Source organism: Phodopus roborovskii, unplaced genomic scaffold, assembly GCF_943737965.1.
Source record: "Phodopus roborovskii unplaced genomic scaffold, PHOROB, whole genome shotgun sequence".
NCBI classification, from domain to species: Eukaryota; Metazoa; Chordata; class Mammalia; order Rodentia; family Cricetidae; genus Phodopus; species Phodopus roborovskii.
In genome coordinates this window covers 3,477,035-3,498,866 of record NW_026126575.1, presented here as the reverse complement: position 1 = coordinate 3,498,866, position 21,832 = coordinate 3,477,035, and the positions used below count along the sequence as shown (strand labels likewise).

Genomic DNA, 21,832 nt, shown 5'->3' with positions numbered 1-21,832 from the left:
ATATATCTCCATCTGAGCCCCAGGACAGAGATCAGTGCTTTGCCCAGGTAGCCTGGGCCTGGCCCACAGTTATGCTGGATAGTGCCCCCCCATCAATCCATCCTCGCTCCCACCTGGCTCTGTGCCCATGAGAAGAGATACCTCATAGGCCATCAACCTGCTACCCAGGCCCTGAACTTCTACCTGGCCTTGGCCAACGGGAGATGGGCTAGAAAAGGGCACATTGTGGGGTCATACACCTTCGTCCAGTAAGCAATTAGTAGCTGTGTCTGTTTAGAGATCATGACTCATTTCACACCATCCCAAGGCCTGCTGTCCTCCAAGTTAGGTAAGTGCCGGATGGAAATGCCTCCTCCATGTTCAGCCTCAGGGCATGCTCCTGCATACACACCATTCCCTGAGGTGCTCATACTCCAGGCCTGTGCATCGTGTCCACCTGGGACTCCATGGTAACATGTGCTGGGAAAACATGCCTTAGCTACGCATGACTTAAGTGCTAGGAAACAGAGCAAACATACTTCACAAACAAGACGACAGGAGGCCTGGAGAGATGGCTTAGAGATTAAGAGCACTTGCAGCTCTTGCAAAAGACACCAGCGTGTTCTCAGCACCTGCATGGTAACTCACTACCTCTAGCTTCAGGGAGTCTGACACCCTCTTTTGGGCTCTGTGGTATTGTACATATGCAGGCAAATATTCAACATATATGAAATAATAAGTCATAAAAAGATGACATGAATCAAAGTATCACAGTATACCTCAGAAACACACACACACACCAATCAAAAAGGGGAAATGACAAATGACATTCTGGACAGTGTGGGCAGTGAGTCCCCAGCTGAGGTCTGCTGACCAACAAGGAGCAGCCTGGGCAGGCAGAGGAGGAACAGAACCTATACACACAAGTTTCCAGGTGACAAGTACACTCAGCAATTCATACCACGATAAACCCTACCCTAGAGAAATGTCATCTACTGCTTGGAGACTGAGCCTCATGACCTCCCTGACCACCTTGAAGGACGCAGAGCACCAAGTGCAAGGTCAGCTAAGCTTTATTATACATCTCTTGATCACCAGAACCTAAGTAGAGGGCTCTGCTACAAAACAAGGTGGGGAATAAAAAGAAAGCAGCCACAAGATTAAATACTGGGTATAGATGAGGTGTACACAGGGCCTGCCTGGAGAAGGTGCATGGCCACCCGGCCCAGGGCACTAGTAGTGTGGGTCCAGAGAGCTGAGTCCAGTGATGGCAGCACAGTCAGGGCGAGGGTAGTCCCGAGAACTGGGGACACAGATGAGTTCCATCCTGCCCCATCCAATCCAGACTGCACTGACAGGGTTCTTCCTTGGCATCTTCAGGTTGGAACAGCCTGCCCTACACACACACACACACACACACACACACACACACACACACCAGATACATACACACACACACATCAGATACATACACACACACACATACACACACACACACACCAGATACATACACACACACACATACCAGGCACACATACTAACTCACACAAGCAGAGCTCTTGATGTCAGGGCTCCGCCTCAGGTTCAGCTACCAACTTCAGAATCAAGGTGTGTGCTCATCTTGTTGGTAGACTGATGAGGCCAGTGCCCAGGCAGATATCTAGCAGGTCAGGCCCCAGCAGGAGGAACAGTCTGCTGGACACTGGACACGAGGGAAAGTCCCACGGAGACCTGCAGGTGGCAGCCTCAGTCAGGGAGGTGCAGAAACCAGCTCTTCAAAATCAGCTCTGCCCCTCAATAGCCAGTCCAGGAGGAAGCAAAGTGCCAGGAGGCTGGTGCCCAGCAGGTCCCCCAGGCCTGTGAGGTATGGGATACAGTGGTTGTCAGGATCCAGGGCCTGGTGCCAGGTCAGCCGAACCATCACTTCTGCCAGGTACAGCAGGATTATCACCTGCCAGAAGAGTAAAGAGATGCAAAAGACAAGTCACAGGCCAGAGGGCAACCAAGAGCACCAGCTGGCTTCCAAGGACACCACCAAGGTAGGCAAGTCAACCCCAAACAGTTCCCTCTCCCAGCTTTGCTTGGGGCTTGAGTGTCTTGGACATGTGCTGGAAGCTTGATTCTCACTGAGGTGGCATTGAGGTGGGGGGACCTTTCTGAGCTGAGGCCTTGTGAGAAATGGTAAGGTCATGAATAGATTGATATCTCTTGAGGGAGTGGATCAGGTCCCCTGGGTCTGAATCAGTTCTCAAAACAGGTTGTTAAAGAACAGGGTTGGGCCCCTGCTGCTGGCTGGCTTCCTCACACACACAGGCCCCTTCAGCCCACAGCTGGCTCCCTATTCACTTTTTTATGACTGTCACATGCTGGTTGGACCCCTCAGCAACTTTAAGTGTGAACAAATCAGCCTCTTGTCCATATGCCCTTCCTAGTGGTTGGGTCCTGCTCTGCCCCAGGGACCAGCTGCCACTCACCAGTCAGGACCCTCTCTGCTTAAACCCTTCCTCTTGGGAGGTTTGGTGACCCCTTCTAGAAGCTTCCAAGGAGTAGTCCACATGATCCTACTCAGGTCACATAGTCCCTGCAGTCTTTATCAGTCAGTCCCTGCCCTGTTTCTGTTCCTTCCCCCTAAGTAAAGCCTTGGACTTGCCCAAGTCTAGAGATGAGGAAACATTCCAGCGTACCCTCCTGAAACTGCCATAGTGCCCACAGTCCTCTCTGCTGACACTCTAGGCCACCAGGGACATTAGCCAGCTGGCATCTCAGCAGTGCTCAACCCCTACCCCCAAAGCAGCAGCAGCTTTAATCTCTTTCACATCGACCACATGCCATCTCACCTGGAAAGAACTATGTGCACCCTTCAGCCCCATGTGAAGCAGGGGAATGGACAGCTGGCTCAGCCTCATCCACAGAACACAACACATCTACAGCTGCTCTTCCAGCATGCTGATTGATGGGTGTGGCATGTGGAGTACAATGCAAAGTGAGTGAAGTGTTGGGTGTGAAGTGTGGCCTGCATTATTCAGTACTGTGCAGTGGAGACTGGTGTGAAGTGTGCGGCACACAGCACAGTGCCCGCCGTGTCTAGTCCATGCCACTGGGCTTGAGCAAGTGGGCTGAATCTCTGTATGACGGGAACTCTACTCAGAACATCCCACAGGACAAGAGTCACTAATGTTGGCTGAGAAGCCACGAAGGCTGTGTGTCTCTGCCCTTTTCACGCTCACCTGGACCATGCCTGCCACCAGATACAGCACCAGGAAGATCTTGCTGCTTGTCACTGACTGGCCTTCCACCAGGCAGATGAGGTAGAAGAAAATCAGATGTCCTGGGACCACCAGAAACAGCAGGACTCGAGCTGACATGGAGTTGATTTCTAGAAGGGATGGAATCAAGAGGGTCACAAATCTACCTGCTTGCAGAGGCCATCTTGGCAAAGGAAGAGTCCCCAGTGAGGGCCCCAAGCTCCTTCACCTGTAAACACCTATGACATGGCACACTCTGTTAAGTGGGAACTCAGTCCTGACCTTCCCTTCAAGGGGCTGGCATTTGAGGGAACACACGAGAACAAAAGGAAGGTCATTTCATTTCACATGGCAAGAAATATTTAAAAAAAAAAAAAAAAAAAGCTCAGACTAGGAAGCGTGCACATGTGGGGATGGCTCCCAGGGGTTCTAAAGGCCACTGTGGGGGTGGGGCACAGGCTGAGGTCTGACATTGGAGGGGAAGATGGACTGTGCCAGGGGCCTAAGAGAGTCTGGGGCAACTGGGGAGGGTGACATACTCCCAGGACTCCCTGGGTGTCTCCCCACCCAGATCCAACAACAACATGTGGACAATACAGCAAATAAACGTGACACCTTCTCAAATACAATCGTACAGTAGAAGTCATCTCTGTTCCTCTGAGACTGTCAGGAAAAGGCAGGGAAGTCACATGTCAAACTCAGAAACTCCAAGAACAAATGAACTAAAACAGTCAACGAATGGAAACAATTTTGTTTGGGTGATTTTTCTGAGTGTGCTCAAGGCCCTAGGTTTCCATTTCAAGCTTCAGAGAAACCACTTTTGGGGGACAAAGATGGAAAGGGTATCATGCAGCCCAGGATGGCCTTGAATTCCTGATTCTCCTGCTTCCACCTCCTGAGTGATGGGAATACAGGTGTGCCCTACCACACCCACTTTTACATAGTGCTGAGAACTGGAGAGTCAATTGAGTTACATTCCCAACCAATTCTGTGTGTGTGTGTGTGTGTGTGTGTGTGCGCGCGCGCGTGCACCACATGTATGTGTGTATTCTCCTCAGGAGATATCTGCTTTATTTCTTAGATAGTGTCTCTTATTGATTGGCCTGAAGCTCACCCATTCAGTGAGGCTTGCTGACTCGGGATTTCACCTAGCTCTGCTTCCCAGCACTGGGCACCACCATGCCAGCTCTTTGTTGTTGTTACTATTTTGTTGTTGTTGTTTTATAGATAGGATTTATCTGTGTAGCCCTGGCTTCCCTGGAACTTGCTCTGTAGACCAGTCTGGTCCTCACACTTGTACAGCAAACATTTTTTTTCCTGACCCAGTAATGTCCTCAGGCCCAACTCTCCTTTTTTAACAGCATGCAAAGAAAGTCCAAAGAGTAAGAAGCTGGGAAGTAGGGGAATACCCCAGAATGTGCAGTTTGTCGGGGCAGCTAGACTGAATACTCAAGAATATTTGTAGGAAAACCATGAGTAAGCAATAAGAATTAAGTCAAATGTGTGATGCATAAACAACACAGAAAAAGGTTTACCACCCTGTGGATGGTGTTAGAAAAACAAGGGAGCATGTGCACATGGTCACCACTAAATGTGAGGTTGAGGTCAGAGATTCATCATCTGAGCCCAGGCATTCAAGGCCAGCCTGGACATCAGAGTGAGAGAGGCCTCCCATTGCAAACATAAAACAAACAACAATAACAACAAAAATCCCACAAAACCAAACCAAAAACAAGGGGTTGGGGAATAAATAAGGCCACATGGCCCCAGCAGACAGCGTACTGACCTGAGGAACAGAAAGTGAAGCATGGGTTAGGCCAGAATCTTTTCATCTGGACAGGGAGGATCCCAGGTGTGCTCCACATGTGCAAGAAGGTGGAGATGCGGCTGGTCTGAATGGCCACCAGGTTGCCACCAACACCTGGGAAGAAAGAGGGTGCAGCATGCTCCAACCTTTGGCTTCTTACCATATACTGCTTTCTTCAAGATGGTGTCCTAGAGTGACATGCATTTCTTATCTCCTCTCTCCTTCCCACTCAGCTTTCCTGGGCACCCAGAGAGGGTGGCTCAGATCCTGACAGCCAATCTCTAAGGCTAGTGAAGTTGAACAGGCAAAGCCAAAAAAACAATAACAACAAAAACCCCTGGATTATCCTGTGGGTGATGGAGGAGGGTGGGTGGAGGGGTGGAGGGGTAGAGGGGTGGGTGGGGCCTTCAATAGTGCAGAAAACAATGCCCAGAGATGTGGAGGTATCTTCAGGGAGACTCAAGAAGATTGGGAATGGGGTACAGAACATCAACAGGACCCAGGAGGCCACCAGCACCCAGAAGACCAAGAACATGTTCACATCCTGGAATTCGGAGACATTTGCTAAGGCTGTGAGCGCTGTTCATTCTCTACCCAGCCCAGGGATCCCAAGAGGAGTCACACCCAGCACTCACCACATATGACGGGAGTAAGGACAGCCATGCCTTTAAATTGATGTTTAGAAATGGTTTTGCTTAAGATGAGGCCTCCGAAACTGGGGGAAGAGTGGGGGTGACATTAGAGTGGCCTGGCAAACTGCCACTGGTAAACATCCCTTCCCTACAGAGCGTTTGCTGCAACCCAGCTGTCTCATATCACATCTCATCTTTATTCCAAGCCTCAGCTGTTCCAGAAGGCCCTTTAGATGACGGCAACCCACTATGAAATAAGCTTTCCCAAGGCCACGATCAGCACAGGTCTATCATGGGATGAGACACCAAAACCCCTGTCAAAGACCTTGCTTTCACCAGAAGCTGGAGTTTAGGAAAGGCCTTTCTACCTCTAAGACTTTGTAGAGACTTAGAGAAAGTAGATCAGTTTTTTGTGAGCAATCTTGGAACATCTAAGGGGTAAAATATTGTGGAATATTATTTTAAGATGTGTTACATTCATTTATGCTGTGTAATATTTATTCAATGATGCTAATATATGCTGCATTCTTTTATGTTGTATTTGTTTAACTCTGTGAAGCTGTGTTACTTTGCCTGCCTAAAACACCTGATTGGTCTAATAAAGAGCTAAATGGCCAAGAGCTAGGCAGAAAAGGATAGGTGGGGCTGACAGGCAGAGAGGATAATTGGAATAAGAGGAGGAAGGAGTGAGAAAAGGAGGAGAGGAGGGCACCAGGGGCCAGCCACCCAGCAACCGAGTAAGAAAGAAAGAAAGATACACGGAAAAAGCCAAAAGCCCAGAGGCAAAAGGTTGAAGGGACAACTTAAGTTAAAAGCTGGCTAGAAATAAGTCAAGCTAAGGTTGGGCATTTGTAAGAAAGAATAAGTCTCTGTATTTATTTGGGAGCTAGTTGATGGGCCCCCAAAGACCAAAGGGTAATATTTAAAAAAAATAGAGTAAAGGTAGCTGAACATAACCTCTTTTTCCTGAGATTTGGGTTAGAACATGACAGAATGGACTGCAGTGGTCCCTGTCAACGAGTCCCACCAGAAAACATGGCGGGACTAACCCTACAACTCTCTAGGCCCACCAGCAGCTGTGCTGGGGTAGTGACCATGGGTGAGAACTGTTTCCCTGCAGCCAGGATGAGGGACCCTGAAGCTCACTGTGCTGGGTGACTTTTGTCAACTTGACACAAACCTAGAAATATCTGGGAAGAAGGACTCTTAGTTGAGGAAATGTCTCCATCCAATTGGTCTGTGGGCAAGTCTGTGGTATATTTTCTTATTAAAGACTGATGCAGGAGGGCCCAGTCCACTGTGGGTGGTGCCACCCCTGGGCAGGTGATCCTGGGGTGTTTAAGAAAGCAACCTGAGCCTGGTGGATTTCTGTGAGTTCGAGGTCAGCCTGGTCTACAGAGTTTCAGGACAGCTAGGGCTAAACAGAGAACCCTTTCTCAAAAAAAAAAAAAAAAAAAAAAAAACAAGAAAGAAAGAAAGAAAAAAAGGAAGGGAAGAAGGGAGGGAGGGAGGAAAGAAAGGATAGACATACATACATACATACATACATACATACATAGATAGATTCTTGCTTTGAGTACCTGCCTTGACTTCCCTTAGTGATGGGCCATAAACTATAAGCTGAAATAAACCCTTTCCTCCCAAGTTTCTTTTGATCATGGTGTTTTATCACAGCAATAGTAACTCTAAGACACCTGCATAGGAGTCTCAATAGTCAGTGTTCCATAGCACCAGACAGGGCATGGAAGTTAAACTGCACACTGCATTGTAAGACAAAGGTGAGCTTGTGGGGGTCGCAGTGGGATGTTATGGTTTGAAGTGGTTTGTCTGTCTGTAAAGTTGACAAGGGATAGATTGTCATGGCTACTGTTTTGCTTTTTTTTTTTTTTTTTTTTTTTAAAGATCTCACTATGTAACCCTAGCCAGCCTTGAACTCATTATGTAGACCAGGCTTGGCATCAGACTCACAGAGATCCACCTGCCTGTGCATCCAGAGTGCTGGGCTTGAAGGTCTGTGGTACCTTGTCTGGACTGCAATGGTTAACTTCAACTTTTACTTGACCAGATTAGAATCACTAAGTGACCAGTACTTTGTGTGTCTGTCAGGACATTCCAGAGACATTTGACTATGATGGGTCATCGGGGCGCTGGCTAGATGGGTGAATTAATCCCTTGATGGATTAATGATCTTCTGACATTGTTGGGAGGTAGTGAAAGGCAGGAGGTGGGGCCTGGCTAGAAGGAGGTCACTAGGGATGTGAATCTTGGCCTGGCCTTTTCCTGTGTCCTGGTCACCTCTGAAGTGAAAAGCACTTCTCTGTGATGTGCTCCTGGGACCATTGCACCCTCTGAAACAGTGAGACAAATAAACCTTCCCTCCTTGAAGTTGCTTCCCTCAGGCATTGCTCTCACAGAACACTGCTCACCTGCTGATGACCATAGCCAGGATGATGGGGAACCACCCATACTTCAGGATCCTCATGATGGGAGGGTTCTGCTTGGCAATGAAGATCCACAGAGGAGTCAGAGCCATGAAGCCGATGCAGACCAGTGGTGTCAGATACCACATGTCTGAGGGAAAGCAGACATACCGAGTTCATATGCCAAGGCTGGCGCATAGGTGCTGGTTGGGGTGTGGCCTTTCACAGTCAAGGGGTTAAGTTTGGAACTGAGGCACTTGCCATTTAGAGGGGCTGTCCTACTACACTTGCCAGAGAGCAACTGTTAAGCAACTAGGAAAGCTCTTTGTGTCCTGCCACGTCCCTCCACTTCTCTGATGTCCTGCAATAGTCAAGAACCTTGATCAGGCTGCTCCTACCCAGTGTTATAGTAATAGAATTAGGACAGGGTTTGAGCAGGTGGCAGCCCTGCATGAATATGACAGTTCTCAGTTGCCCTGCCTGGAGGTGCCAGAAAAGCCCGGAAGAGCCAAGAGGCAGCTACCAGGACACATAGCCGCAGGAACAGAATCAGGAGGAAGCTCTCTCCTGGCTGAGACAGTCTGCATTAGCATGGGTTATGGATCACACTGGCCTGCTAGCTACTCATACCTTAGAGTCACCTCCAGCTATGAGGTCAGGGTGCTGCTTCCCCAGGGCCGATGTCCTCAAAGCGCACTCACCTCTGCTACCTTCCAGCCTCACTCTCTGACTCCGTTTCTCACGTGTGCACACAACACTGACTTCCTCTAGCATTATCTTTTCATCCTGTTTCTACCCTCCTGAGCAACCCTAATGCTAGGTGACCACACAAGGTCTGTGGCCCACTCTCTTTCTCTGGGTGGTGTTGCTAGGACCAGCTGAGATAGGATAGATGATAGAATATTTTCTTTAAATCTTGCTAAATGTTAATGGACTAAATATTGTTAACTGTGGTTCTTATTTGATAACTGTTTTGTTATATGTTTTACTATGTTAAGGTTAAAACCCTTTTATTATTTTAGACAGAAAAGAGATGACGGGAGATGTCATTCTGTAAATATGTTTCTCATATTGGTTAATGAATAAAGCACTGTTGGCCAATAGGAAAGCAAGATAGGTGGGACTAGGAGAGAAGGAGGATTCAGGAGGAGGGAGGAGGAGATTCAAAATGTAGGACTGAGAGAGAAGAATTCTGGGCCCTCTCTCCGGTAGGATAAGACAACGTGGAAATATTTAGATTAATAGAAAATGGGTTAATATTTAAGACAGCGCTAGCCAATAAGAAATACTAGTAACAGCTTTATATCTAATACAGTGTGTGTTATTTGGGACTGGCGCGGCTGTGGGACCAGGCTGGCGAGGAAAACCGCTCATAACAAACAGCCCCTCCTCATTCTCCACAGCACACAACTGTGGTCCTTTCTGCCACAGGTGCTCCACAAGTCACTAACACTCAGGGACACAGTGGCCTGGGAAAGTATCTCCTTACAAAACACTGGGGAGAGCAGCCAGGTTTCCTGTAACATCTGACAGGGAGCCATCCAGCTCCCACTGCACACCCATGCATCCTCCTGACTGCTGCTGGCAGCTGTGAGCTAAGTCACTCCTCAGTCAGTGAAGACCTGTCTCCTGGGGCAATGCCCACTGTTTCTCTGAGCATAGTCAGAGAAGTGAGGGATTTGCTTTGCAAATCAAATGTAAATAACTAACTCCTATGCAAATCTTGTTTTAAACTCACTCTGCCCTCACTGTCACCTAATAGGACCCAGTCCAGACTGGACAGAGGTATCCTGAGTACAGTGGAGGCCTCACTGAGTGGTTTTTATCTGCATCCACTAATTATTTCTTCAACCACAGAATCCTTCTTCCCACAGGGCACTGAGCTGTGCCAGACATTTCCTCCAACACCTCTCACCACATGCTCACCACTTTCCATTGGCCTCATCTTGAAGGATAGACACATCCATCAGCAGAGCGGCCCTGGGCGGAAATTGACAGCTCCACATCTGTAGACCTGAGCTGCTCATCCCACTCCACACTCAGTTTCTCCAGCCACCCTGGACTTGCTGAGAGGCTCCAGGGGCCTCCCATCTCCCACCCTACCCCACCCTCATGCAGAGAAGGCTCGGGTTCCATAGCACCCTGGCTCCTTCCTTTGGGGATGATGTTCTAGTTCCCACCCAGGCTGGAGTGATCTGCAGAGGCCTCTCCCTACCTCTGTGCCTGTAGAAGAAGCTGCTTATCAGGGCCAAGATGGATAGTGTGATGAGGTCTCCCAGGCTGGCTGCGATGGGTGTGGCGATGTTATCAGGGTTGACCCCGAACTTCCGAGCACCAACCACTATGCAGGTCATTAGAATCCCTGCAGCAGAAAGAGAGGAAACCCAGGGAGCAGTTGGTGGTGAGATGGCTTAGAGGCCCCTTGAAGGGTCAAGGTGGTCAGAAAAACTCAGTAAATAGTTATATCTATCAAAGTCTGTATGCTCAGCAGGCTGCCTGCCTCCTTGAGTTTCTGTCACTGGCTGGGACCTGTAAGGGTGGCAAGGGGTGGCCTGGACACCCTGAAGACACACCTGAGCAGGCCCCTGCCTCTCAAACCAGTACTCAGCCTCTGCTGCATGGAGAGCTGCTCCAAGGTTGTTCTCAGCAACAGGAGCCTGAGCGGCAGGGCGACCTAAGCCTCGGGTACCTGCTGGGTCCTCTGATTAACCGGTATGTGACAAAGCTCCAAGCACCAATGGAGGATGGGGAGGGAGGGTAGGTAGAGATGCTGTGGAGGACTCAGCCAACATCAGATACCCTGGGGGTCCCCTATCTCAGGAGCCCAGCTATGCTATCCCTGGGCACCAGGGTAGAACATGTGGCCCTGTTGCAGATAATGATGGGCTTCATGGCTTGTGTGGGAAATAAGAGAGGCCCCTGGGGACTCAGCCCCAGGACTCTCTGTTCTGTCTGAGGGCCCCTGCCCTGTAGTCTTGTAAGTTCCGTGTTACTAGCTGGGGCTTAGTCTACTTCAGCAGGCTCCCCCGGGTTCTTAAAAGCATTCTGTATCTTGGGTATTAGAATTTAATGCTGCTTAGAATCCTGTGACCCTAAAAATAATTACAGCAAGGCCCTGTGCTCGGTCCCTAGCATCACAAAATGAATGGAATTAAAAATAAAAATGTCTACATTCAGCCTGGCGTTGGTGGCACATGCCTTTAATCCCAGCACTCAGGAGGCAGAGGCAGTCGTATCTCTGTGAGTTCCAGGCCAGCCTGATCTACAGAGCTAGTTCCAGGACAGGTTCCAAAACAATACAGAGAAACTCTGCCTTGAAAAACCAAGAATAAATAAATAAATAAATAAATAAATAAATAAATAAATAATATGTCTATATTCACTCTCAAGGCTGTCCTAATGCTGTCACCGCCTGCCACATTGTGCCCTTTGTGTGACCAAACCAGCCCCTGCATCTTCTTCCTTCTAAGCTCCAGCTCCAAGTATACCTGAATTTACACAGCTGAGTCAATGGGTGGTGCTGGTCCCACTGAAGCCCCCTAAAGACCACCAGTGGTTGGGAATGCTTATTAAAATCCATTATGTAGCCACACTCTTGACACATTTAGAAGCCAACACACTAGATGAAGAAAGCTGTCGTGCTCAGGTACGTGATCTCAGCAAGGAGTGATAAACTGAATTCTGTCAAGGCTGAGGGAAGGGACAACAGCTCCCTCAGGCATACGCACCTTCTCTCCATACACACATGCATGCACCCCTTTGAAAGGACACAGGGCAGACTGAGGACCTAGCAAGCTCTTCCCACCCACTTGCAGACCCCTGAAGTTCCACACGAACACTACAGCAGCCTCACGGCTCAGCTGTCCTGGAACCTTGACAGAACTGCAGAGAACGCAGGCCTGAGACCTGGGGATAGATACATGGCACATGGCTCACCTAGGGCCAAGGCGGCAAGAAAGGCAGTGATGATGCTGCTTGTGCACAGCAATGCTACCTTAGCCCAATCCAACTCCTCGTGGGACACTGCACCCAGTAGCAGGGAGGCCAGTGCAGCCAGGAGCCCCACAACAGTGGCCTGCACCTGCCAAGACAGAAATCAGACTCATGAGAAGGCTCCCTGACCACCGCCACCCTCCCTGTCCTTCTGACTCCTGGTGGCCTCAAGGATCAAACAAGGCCCTCATGGTGACCTTTTATACTCTTTCCCCTGGGCCATGCTGGCAGTCCTCCTCAGCACTTCCCTCCAAGATGACTCCATGGAGAGCTGCCCTGTCTACCTCTGTCCCTTGTGAGATGCTACCTGCAAGTGAAGAACTGGGTCTTAGAGGAACACCTGCCTCTGGCTCAGAACTCCATGACCGCTGGCCTGGGTGTATACTCTATAACCCAGAGAGTAGCACTGACTCAGGCCCACAGCAATATCACATATGCCTGCCTCACACCCCAACTGTCCTGTCCCCAGCTCACATTCGCATTACAGCCACATCTCTGCATGAGGCTCTGGACCACTAAGTCCCTCACCACCTACAGCCTAGGTCTGAGCTGGTATCAGGACCCCTAATTCAAAATGTCTATATGCAATGTTGCCCATTACCAAAGGATGAAGGGACACATGCAGAGCCTTGTAATGCCTATGGGCAATAAAAGCGGGAAAGCGTGTGTATGTGTGTGTGTGCATGTGCATATTTGTGGGAGGATGAAGTTCCTGGGTATTGTTCTTCAGTAGCTATCCACTTCATATTTTTTACTTGTTTTTGTGAGAGATGTTGAGGGCACATGTGGAAGAGACAGGACAACTTCTATACGTGGGCATCTGGGACCAAACTCAGATCCTCGGGCTGGGCTGCTAAGCCATCTCACAGGCCCCTATTTGAGGTTTTCATGTATGTGTGTATGTATGTATGTATGTATGTATGTATGTATGTACGTATTTTGCCTATGGCAGGTGAGGAGCACACACACACACACACACACACACACACACACACACACACACACACACATATATATATGGAGGTCATAGGATAACTTGTAGGAGTTGGTTTTAGGAGTTGGGTACCAGGGATTGAATGCAGGTCATCAGGTTTGGCAACAAGTGCCCTGACCAGCTGAGTCATCTTGTGGCCCCCACACCTTACTTTTTGGGACAAGGACCTAGGGCTGTTTTCATCTGAAGCTGGCTGGCCAGAAAGCCTGGGGATCTTCCTGTCTCTGCCTCCTCAGAGCTGAGACTTCAAGAGCACAGCACCACACTCAGCTTTTTGCACCAATTCTGGAGATGGATCTCAAGTTTGAAGCTTGTGCAGTGAGCACACAAGAACCCCAAGTTAACCAATGTGATCCCAACCAGAGTCCCCATCACCAATGTCATTCCAACCAGAGCCCCATCACCAATGTCATCGCAACCACAGTCCCTATCACCAATGTCATCCCAACCAGAGCCCTCATCACCAATGTCATCCCAACCAGAGCCCCATCACCAATGTCATCCCAACCAGAGTCCCCATCACCAATGTCATCCCAACCAGAGCCCTCATCACCAATGTCATCCCAACCAGAGTCCCCATCACCAATGTCATCCCAACCAGAGCCCTCATCACCAATGTCATCCCAACCAGAGCCCTCATCACCAATGTCATTGCAACCATAGCCCTCATCACCAATGTCATCCCAACCAGAGTCCCCATCACCAATGTCATCCCAATCAGAGTCCCCATCACCAATGTCATCCCAAGCAGAGCCCACACAAGATTTCCTATGGTGCCTGATGACTCACTCACTCACAGAGATGAGTAAACACATGTACAAGAGCCAAGACAGTGTAGTGGACAGAGGTCCAGGGGAATTGCTGGTATATGTCAGATACATTGTAAAGTATGAATCAAATTGGACCATAAGCTGGAGAGATAAAGACAGTGCAGCACTGCCCGAAAGAGACATACAGAGGCACAGGATGAAAGGGAACCCAGAAAGAGACATACAGAGCCATGGGATGGAAGGGAACCCAGAAAGAGAACACAGGAAAGTGCTCTGTAAGCAAAGAGGGGCCGAAGAGGGGCAAAGAGGGCAGCGATGGGGAGAGGAGTGGGCATAGAGGGGATATCCTGGATGCCTGACTTCAGCAGATGAATATTAAATAACCAGGGCAGGGGAAACCGAGTCACTATGACCAGGAGAAAGGTGGACTCCCCCACCCCGCTTCATGCCCTTAAACACTAAACCCCAAGGTGTGAAATAAAGGGATATATGGTAGTCTGTTTAAGAGTTCTGCAGCCTAGCGTGGCTTGTGCATGCCCTTCCCACGATTAGAGCCATGGCAGGAGGATCAGTTGAGCGATCATACATGGGGACCTAGCAGAAACCAAATAAGTGTTTAAAAATATCTCTGACCAGCAAAGGCCTTCTTTTAAAGATACAGCATAAAATCCATAAAGAAAAATACTAAGTGGGACATGATAACACATGCCTACAATACTTGCTACTCTGGAGGCTGAGGTAAGGTCACAGGCCAAAGCCCGCCTGGGCCACAGAGTGAGTTCAAAGCCAGCCTGGGCAACTTAGCAAGCCCATGTGTCAAAACATAAGGCAAATAAGTAAAAGCAGGCAGGGATACAGCTGTGTAGTAGAGCTCTCACTTAGGTCCATGTAGTTCAACTGTCATTGCTGAAAAAAGCATCTATATATAGTATATCATACATAAAATTTATATATGACTCCTACACGATAAAAAATGTCATGGAGTCATGGAGAAAATGATTGACTTCCCTAGTTTTCAGGAAGATTCTAAGTAGATTATGATATGAAGCATGTCACTGGATGCTGGCATTCCTCTCAGTGTCTAGCAATAAGGATATGGACCAGCACCTGGTATAGCTCACATACAATTAGTCGAATGGGTGAATATCTGGTGGCCTGTTCATTATCCTTCAGGCTTGCACTGTTAGCTTAAATTCAGAATGTTCTCAGAGGTCCACGCTTGAAGTCTGGTCTTCAGCTACAGGAAGGTGTGTGGACCATTAAGAGGCAGCTTCCTGAGTGATCTTAGTGGAAGAATGCCCACAAGGGGACTGTGGGGCCTTAGCTTACATCATGAGATAGTTTTGCTCTATCATGCATGACCATGAGCCCAACAGACACAGGAATCAAGGACACAGTGAACCAAGACACACCTTCCCTCCACACAAGCGGACTGTCTCAGGCACTCTGTCATGGTAATGGAAAACAGCCTCACACAGTGACAGGTCCTTTTCACTGATGGTGGTAAGAACTAGAACCAGGGAGCTGGAGATGGGCTGGGGACCTGGCATCTTTCCTAGAGATATGTCCCAGGGGATCTGATACCCTCTTGTGGCTTCTGTGGGTACTAGACATACACATAGCACACACACATACATGCAGCTAAAATACCTGTGTACATAAAATTTAAAATTAAAAAATTCATGCTGAGAATAAATGACTGTTTGGTGTTCAACCCTATCCAAGACATCAACATCAGCCTCCCCAGGGCTCAGGGAACATCACAGAAAAGGTGGCAGAAACAACAGAACAGCAGGGCCTGACAAGTGCTGCGAACTGCCACCTTCTGGCATGACATGGCATCGCACTCACAAGCTCAATGTAGCTATGGCCACCGGGCCAGGGTCAGGCCAACTGAGTCCGTCAGTATGCCAGCGGGCAGCACCAGCTGGACTCAGTGGGCTACCCCAAGAGGGGGAGATCAAGACGGGAACAGATGTGTGGGTGCTGTTCAGGAAGGCCTGGTGGATATGATCAAGGTACACAGAACACATGAGAGAAAGTGTCAAATACTTCTAAAAATTATTTTAAAATTTCACCCTTGGTTCCACACTTAAGTGACATGTTGAAGAAATTGGTTTTTTTGTTTGTTTGTTTTAAAGTCCAACCTAGAAATTTACCTGATTGACTTGTGACTCAAAGGTAAGCCCTTTTAAAATGGAGGAAGCAAATCATATGTCAGCTGCATTTGAGGCATGTAATGCTGTGGGATATTTGTACACTGTGTGAATGTGTGTTGCTGTGATTGGTGTAAGCTAGGCAGAAGGTATAGTGGGATTTCCAGGGAGAGAAAGGAAGAGGAGGAGGAATCTAGGCATGTGGGAGATGCGAGGAGACAGAGAGAGGAAAGAGGAGGTACAAGATGGAAGAGAGATTAACAGAAATGGGTTAATTTAAGTTATAAGAGCGAGTTAGGAACAAAGCTACGCTATAGGCTGAGCCTTCACAATAAGAAGTCTCATGTCATTATTTGTGAGCTGGCAGCCCAAAGAAAATTCCAACTACAATGTAAGTCTAGCCAGGCCTTCCACTTTCTGTGCAGAAGGTTCTAGAAAGGCCTGAGCCACATGCCCAGTGCTGGGCATTTGTGACCCCCCTCACCTGACCTCTGTTATGGATCTGAATGCTGCTTTAATTTCTCAGCTACTCAGCTACAGGCTTGGTTCTGGCCCATAAGACTCAGCCCAGGCAAGAAGGCAAGAGAGGTCTCTCTCTCTCTCTCTCTCTCTCTCTCTCTCACACACACACACACACATACACACACACACACACACACGCACGCACGCACGCACGCGTGCGCGCGCGAAGAGGACTGAAGGGTGGCACCTGCCTGGGGGTAACATGGAGCTTGGACTAGAGTGAGTGTCCAATGAGCTTCAGAACAGCAGGCACAGAGGAGAGATGTTCCAAGGACAGACAACTGCATGTGGAAAGGCAGCAAGAAGGAACCAGCCAGCTAGGCCTGGGGCTGGTGAGGGAGGAATTGCAGAACCAAGAGGAGGAGGCATCCACTGGCTTTCCACACAGACAAAAGCAGTTGCAAGGGGTACAGGTTGACAGGCATCGGCAGGGGAGGAGAAGAAGCAGGGCTCAATTCAAATGCAACTCAGAGGAAGTCTTCACAGAGACAGCATGTGAGACTTAGGGGAAGAGGATGGAAGAGGGTACCTTTGTTTCCAGCCTGCTCAAGTGGGATGGACAGTCCAGTCCTCACTGGTGAATGGAATGGCCCAATGGCTGTTAGCTTTGCATCAGCTGTGACAGACTCCTTGAGACAAGCATCTTAGCGAGAGGAGGTTTGCTTTGGCTCACAGTTTTAGAGGGATCAGTCTATGGTGTGTTGACCCCATTGCTCTGGACCTTTGGCAAAACAGCATCAGGGAGCATCATGGAGTACCACTGTTCCTCACAGCCAGGAAGCAAAACAGAGCAGCTGAGGGCTAGGGCCTGACTTGACACAAACTAAAGTCAATGGCAAAGAAACTGTGGTGGTTTGAATAAGATCTGGCCCAGCAGCCTCATAGATTTAAATGCTTAGTCACCAGGAAATGTAACTCTTTGATAGGATTAGAAGGATTAGGAGGCGTGGCCTTGTTGGAGGAAGTGTGCCACTGGGCTTTGAGGTTGCAAAGGCCCATGCCAGGTCTCTCTCTACCTAAGGGTCAAGATGTGGCTCAGCTCCTTCTCCAGCACCATATCTTCCGGTGTGCTGCCATGCTCCCTGTTGTAGGGTGGGCAGCACATCCACTGCACCCAAAAGGCAGAGGGCTGAAGGCAGTACATACCTGAGCAGGAGAGGGTGCAAGTCCCCAATTAAATGCTTTCTTTTATAAGAGTAGCCTTGGTCATGGTGACTTTTCACAGCAATAGCACAGTGACTAAGGCAGTACCTTCAGCTGAGAAAATGCCTCCTCCTTCAGAATGTCCTGTAGGCAAGTCTGTGGGGGATTTTCTTCATTAATGATTAATGTGGGAGGGCCCAGCCCATTGTGGGTGGTGCCACTCCCGGGAAGGTGGATGAGAAATCAGGCTGGGCAAGCCAATAAGTAGCACTCTTCCATGATCTTTACTTCAGCTCCTGCCTCCAGGTTCCTGCCTTGACTTTATGTCCTGACGTCCCTCAGTGATGGACTATCAACTGTAAGATGAAAGAAACCCTTTCTTCCTCAAGTTACTTTTGGTCTTTATCATGGAAGACTTTAACCCTAAGGCAGAAGGGGTGCATAGGCAGCATTCCTCCACCACATTGCCTTCAGGGCTGTTGCCTTCAGCAAAGCTGAGTTCAGGGAGGGGACGATGAGGCTAGTTCTAGCTTGCTGTCTGGAAGATGCCTCTGGGAGAGGCGGGGTTCTGACTGACCTGGATGACAGGAAGAATAGGTGTCACTAGTAGACAAGGACACAGCCCTGGCCAGAGCTGCCCAGCTGACAGGTGACGAGAATCTGACCTCAGTCCACATTCCTTGTGCTACCAGGGGCTGCCTCTACCCAGCGAAGCTTAGAGAGCCTGGACCACAGCCCCCACAGAGCAAGCTCTAGGTCCAGCCTTCCTTCTTGCCTGAACCTTTCCTGCCCTCATCTGTTCCTGCCTGGGTACCCTGGCTTCAGTTTACTGCGAAAGGGGCCTAGATAGAACTGAGCTCTCAGAGGGCCTGGCAGAAGGAGACACAGTGTGAGAGCAGCATGAAGGCCTCTTGCAAAGACTGGGATAGGAAAGGTTGGGATGGAAGAGCAAGGCTTATAAGGGGAATTTCCAGGCAGGCAGGAAGGATCCATCAGGTCCCAGAAATAAATAAAGTTGCTGGAAGAACAAGAACTTAGGGTGTGTCCATCCCAGGAACACCAGTGACCCAGGGAAACACGGTGTTGGTCTAAATGTGGGAAGAAAGCCACTAGCAAATGCAGGGCATGGCAAATGCTGAGTACATCAGACCCCCAAGGATGTGGCTTAGAAGCTGGGTGTTGGAGAAGCTTCAGGGACCAGAGATCTGAAGGCATCTCCGGCAGGTGCGGTGGTTGCCTGTGATGATCTTCCCCATGCCACAGATGTGGCCTACTGGACAGATGGATGGACACATAGACAACTGTCCTCAAAGTTCAGTCCAGAGTACAGGGGCAAGGCTCACATGGTCCCCCTTCCTACCCAGAAAGAGGCAGGCTGCAGACCCACAAGGGAGGGAGAAGGTGAGGCATTGATGGATGCGGATACTCCAACACTCACCTGAACCACAGCAAGGTTGCTGCTGATGATTTTGTACCTCTCCCTGCGGTCATCGATTTGCCCAGTGTTGGCCTAGCATACAGAGATAAAGGCAGTGTCAGTCGACAGGGATGGAGAAGCTAGTCCTTCTGGCATAGCCAGCCCTCTCTCTCAGGAAACAAATTAGAACATACAACAGACTATGCCATTTAGCTTTATAGACAGTTACCTGCCGTTTTAATTATATGTATTTATACTTTTTAATTATATGTATGTGTATCTGTGTGAGAGCATGTGCACATGTGAGTGCAGGTGCCTGAGGAGTCCAAAAGAGGGTGTCAGAGTCCCTGGAGTTAGAGTTACAGGCAGTTGTGAGCTACCCAATATGGATGCTGGGAACCAAACCTGGGTCATCTTCAAGAACAGTGAGCTCTTTTAACTGCTGAATCGGCTCTCCTGATGCACTACACCTGCCTTTTATGAACTGACCTGGACTCTTTTCTTTTCCCTCCCCAGGTTATTTTAATTTTCTCTCTATGGCTGCTTTCCCCATTGTGTCTGTGTGTGATGTATGCATAGTACCTGTGAAGGCCAGAAGAGGGTATCAGATCCCCTGGGACTTGAGTTACAAATGGTTATGAGTTTCCCTGTGGGTGCCAGGAATCAAACCCGGGTCCTATGAAAAAGTACCAAGCCATCTCTTTAGCTCCTCTGGCCTCTTTTGTGGAGAAACAGCACTATATATAAATATAGTTGGAGTTGCTAACATCCCACAGTGAACAACAGACACTGAGGCTTCATTCCTGGCCCTTCTTCATCAGCTTTGAGACATTTTTCTCAGACCCTTGAACATAATATATTTCCTCTGGATACCACCCTTTTCACATGCCGGATGCCATTGGAGAGAGGGGAAAACCTTCTGTATTAACAGGAGGGAAAGAGAACCATCCCAGACGCCTGGGATAAGAAAGAGCTGGCTGGGAGAGGGCCTTTGTTGGCTAAAGAGCCATAATAACAGGAGACAGGAGGTGTCTCATGAACAGAGGTAGTTAATGGGCAGCTGAGCCCCCTTCTTTGTTCCCACCCCAGAATCCTCCCTTGAGCCTGTACTGCCTACTGAAGCTTGCAGGTATATGTGTGACGGGGTGTGGCCTAGGGTTCAAGCAGCAGCATGCAGACTCTGGGGAACAGGGACACAGAAAGTCAGCCGACACTGAGGCTCTAAGGCACCGTGCTGGTCCCTCGACAGCTCAGGGTAGCCATGGAAAACAGTACAGAAGCAGGGAGGAGAGGCCAGAACAGCCAAAGCAGAGTAACACCTGTGTGGGTGGGGACCAGGGCCTCCAGCCACACCAACATGGAGAGAGGCCAAATGAAGGGAACATCCTGTTCCCATGCTGCTGGTAACCCAAGACATCTGGCTGCCACTTACAGATGTAGAGAGTCGAGAGGCCAGTGTCATCTCCAGGTTTCCCTTCAGACCCACCAGGGGTGGCACCAATGTCAGCAAGTCTTTAACCTCCCGGAACACTGACCAGTGCTGGAAGAGAAAGAATAAGGAAATGAGGCCAAACTGCTGGCACAACTATGCAGATGTCCACGGATAACCTCTATCAATGACCTTGCCCCTGTGAATAAACCTGTGAGACTCAGCATTGTCCTAAATGCTTTTACTTTACCTTTGTTTTTTTAGACAGGGCATGTCTACATAGCCCTGGGTGTGCTGGAATTCTATATGTAGACTAGGCTACTTTGAACTCACAGAGATCCACCTGCCTCTGCCTCCTGAATGCTGGAATTATGTGTGCCATCCCATGCCCAGCCTAAATGGTTTTAAATGAAACACTAAAGAAGACATTTTAAATACCATTAATCAAATCACCAGCAGTGGCCTCCAGCAAGCTCCCTCCTGCCTCGCACCCTCAGAGGCCAGGAAAGTGGAGGCCAGAGGTCCAGCCTGGCCCAGCCTGAAAATGTGCTATTTACTATGACATGGGGATTATGTGTGCAACAACAGTTTTGTAGAAATTGGAATGTGTCGCCAATTCAGACACACAGTTATTTCTCTGAATTTGAGAGGCATGGAAACACTCTGCAAAACTAGCTCATAGACCAGGGCTCTCAGTCATCACCCAGCACACTGCTGGGCCCTGTGCCTTCCAAAACAGAAAAGCCCATTTGATGGAGACCAGGCATCTCCTTCAAACTTAAAAACATAAAAACTGAAAAGGCAGAATAGCAGGGATGTTTCAATAAAGCAGGGAAAGAGAGGAGGTACCTGTGGTGACAGAAACAGCCACCCCAAATACCCACAGATCTATCTGACCCTCCCAAATACCCACAGTATGATCTTAATGGAGTAAGATCTTAAGGTTGTAGGGCTCCATGTTCTAGGGCTGAAGATATATTCCTCTGTTTCTGCAGGTAAAGAGCAGCTAAAGGTGCACAAACACATCGCCTTTGGGGGGAGCAGGAGTCACCACAGGCAGCAGTACTCTTGGAGGAAGGAGGGATAGGACTAGTCAGAGGTTCTACATTTGAGTCTTATCCCTGTGTTACTTGGATGTGTAGGAGCAAAATGTGGTCTCTATGTGCATAGCTTTTTAGTACCAAGTCTGAACATTTTACCATGTTAATAATCTTTATTCCCTCTAGAAAATGTTTTTGCATTTGACCAAATGTACCCATTTGTTCAGGTCCTTTGTGATAATGACATTAGCCTTTAAAGAAATAACAAGCTTTTTCTGCTCTCAT

At 48.9% G+C, this 21,832-nt stretch overlaps 1 protein-coding gene across 3 annotated transcripts in view; it reads right to left on the bottom strand.

The window, feature by feature from the left end:
* Positions 1-1,663: 1,663 nt before the first annotated feature.
* The window catches only part of Slc41a3 (solute carrier family 41 member 3), a 39,849-nt gene continuing 19,680 nt past the window's right edge, over positions 1,664-21,832 (bottom strand). For 2 of the 3 annotated variants that reach the window (XM_051203343.1, XM_051203344.1), the window contains exons 3-11: positions 20,511-20,618; positions 19,100-19,171; positions 12,020-12,164; positions 10,299-10,445; positions 8,090-8,234; positions 5,667-5,746; positions 5,011-5,145; positions 3,207-3,355; positions 1,665-1,930 (exon numbers count right to left, since the gene is read on the bottom strand). In XM_051203343.1, the coding sequence (XP_051059300.1) occupies positions 1,730-1,930; positions 3,207-3,355; positions 5,011-5,145; positions 5,667-5,746; positions 8,090-8,234; positions 10,299-10,445; positions 12,020-12,164; positions 19,100-19,171; positions 20,511-20,618 (1,182 nt within the window). In that variant the 3' untranslated portion in view covers positions 1,665-1,729. Of the gene's footprint in view, positions 1,931-3,206; positions 3,356-5,010; positions 5,146-5,666; positions 5,747-8,089; positions 8,235-10,298; positions 10,446-12,019; positions 12,165-19,099; positions 19,172-20,510; positions 20,619-21,832 lie in introns of all 3 variants that reach the window. The other variant, XM_051203345.1, reaches the window with a different exon arrangement.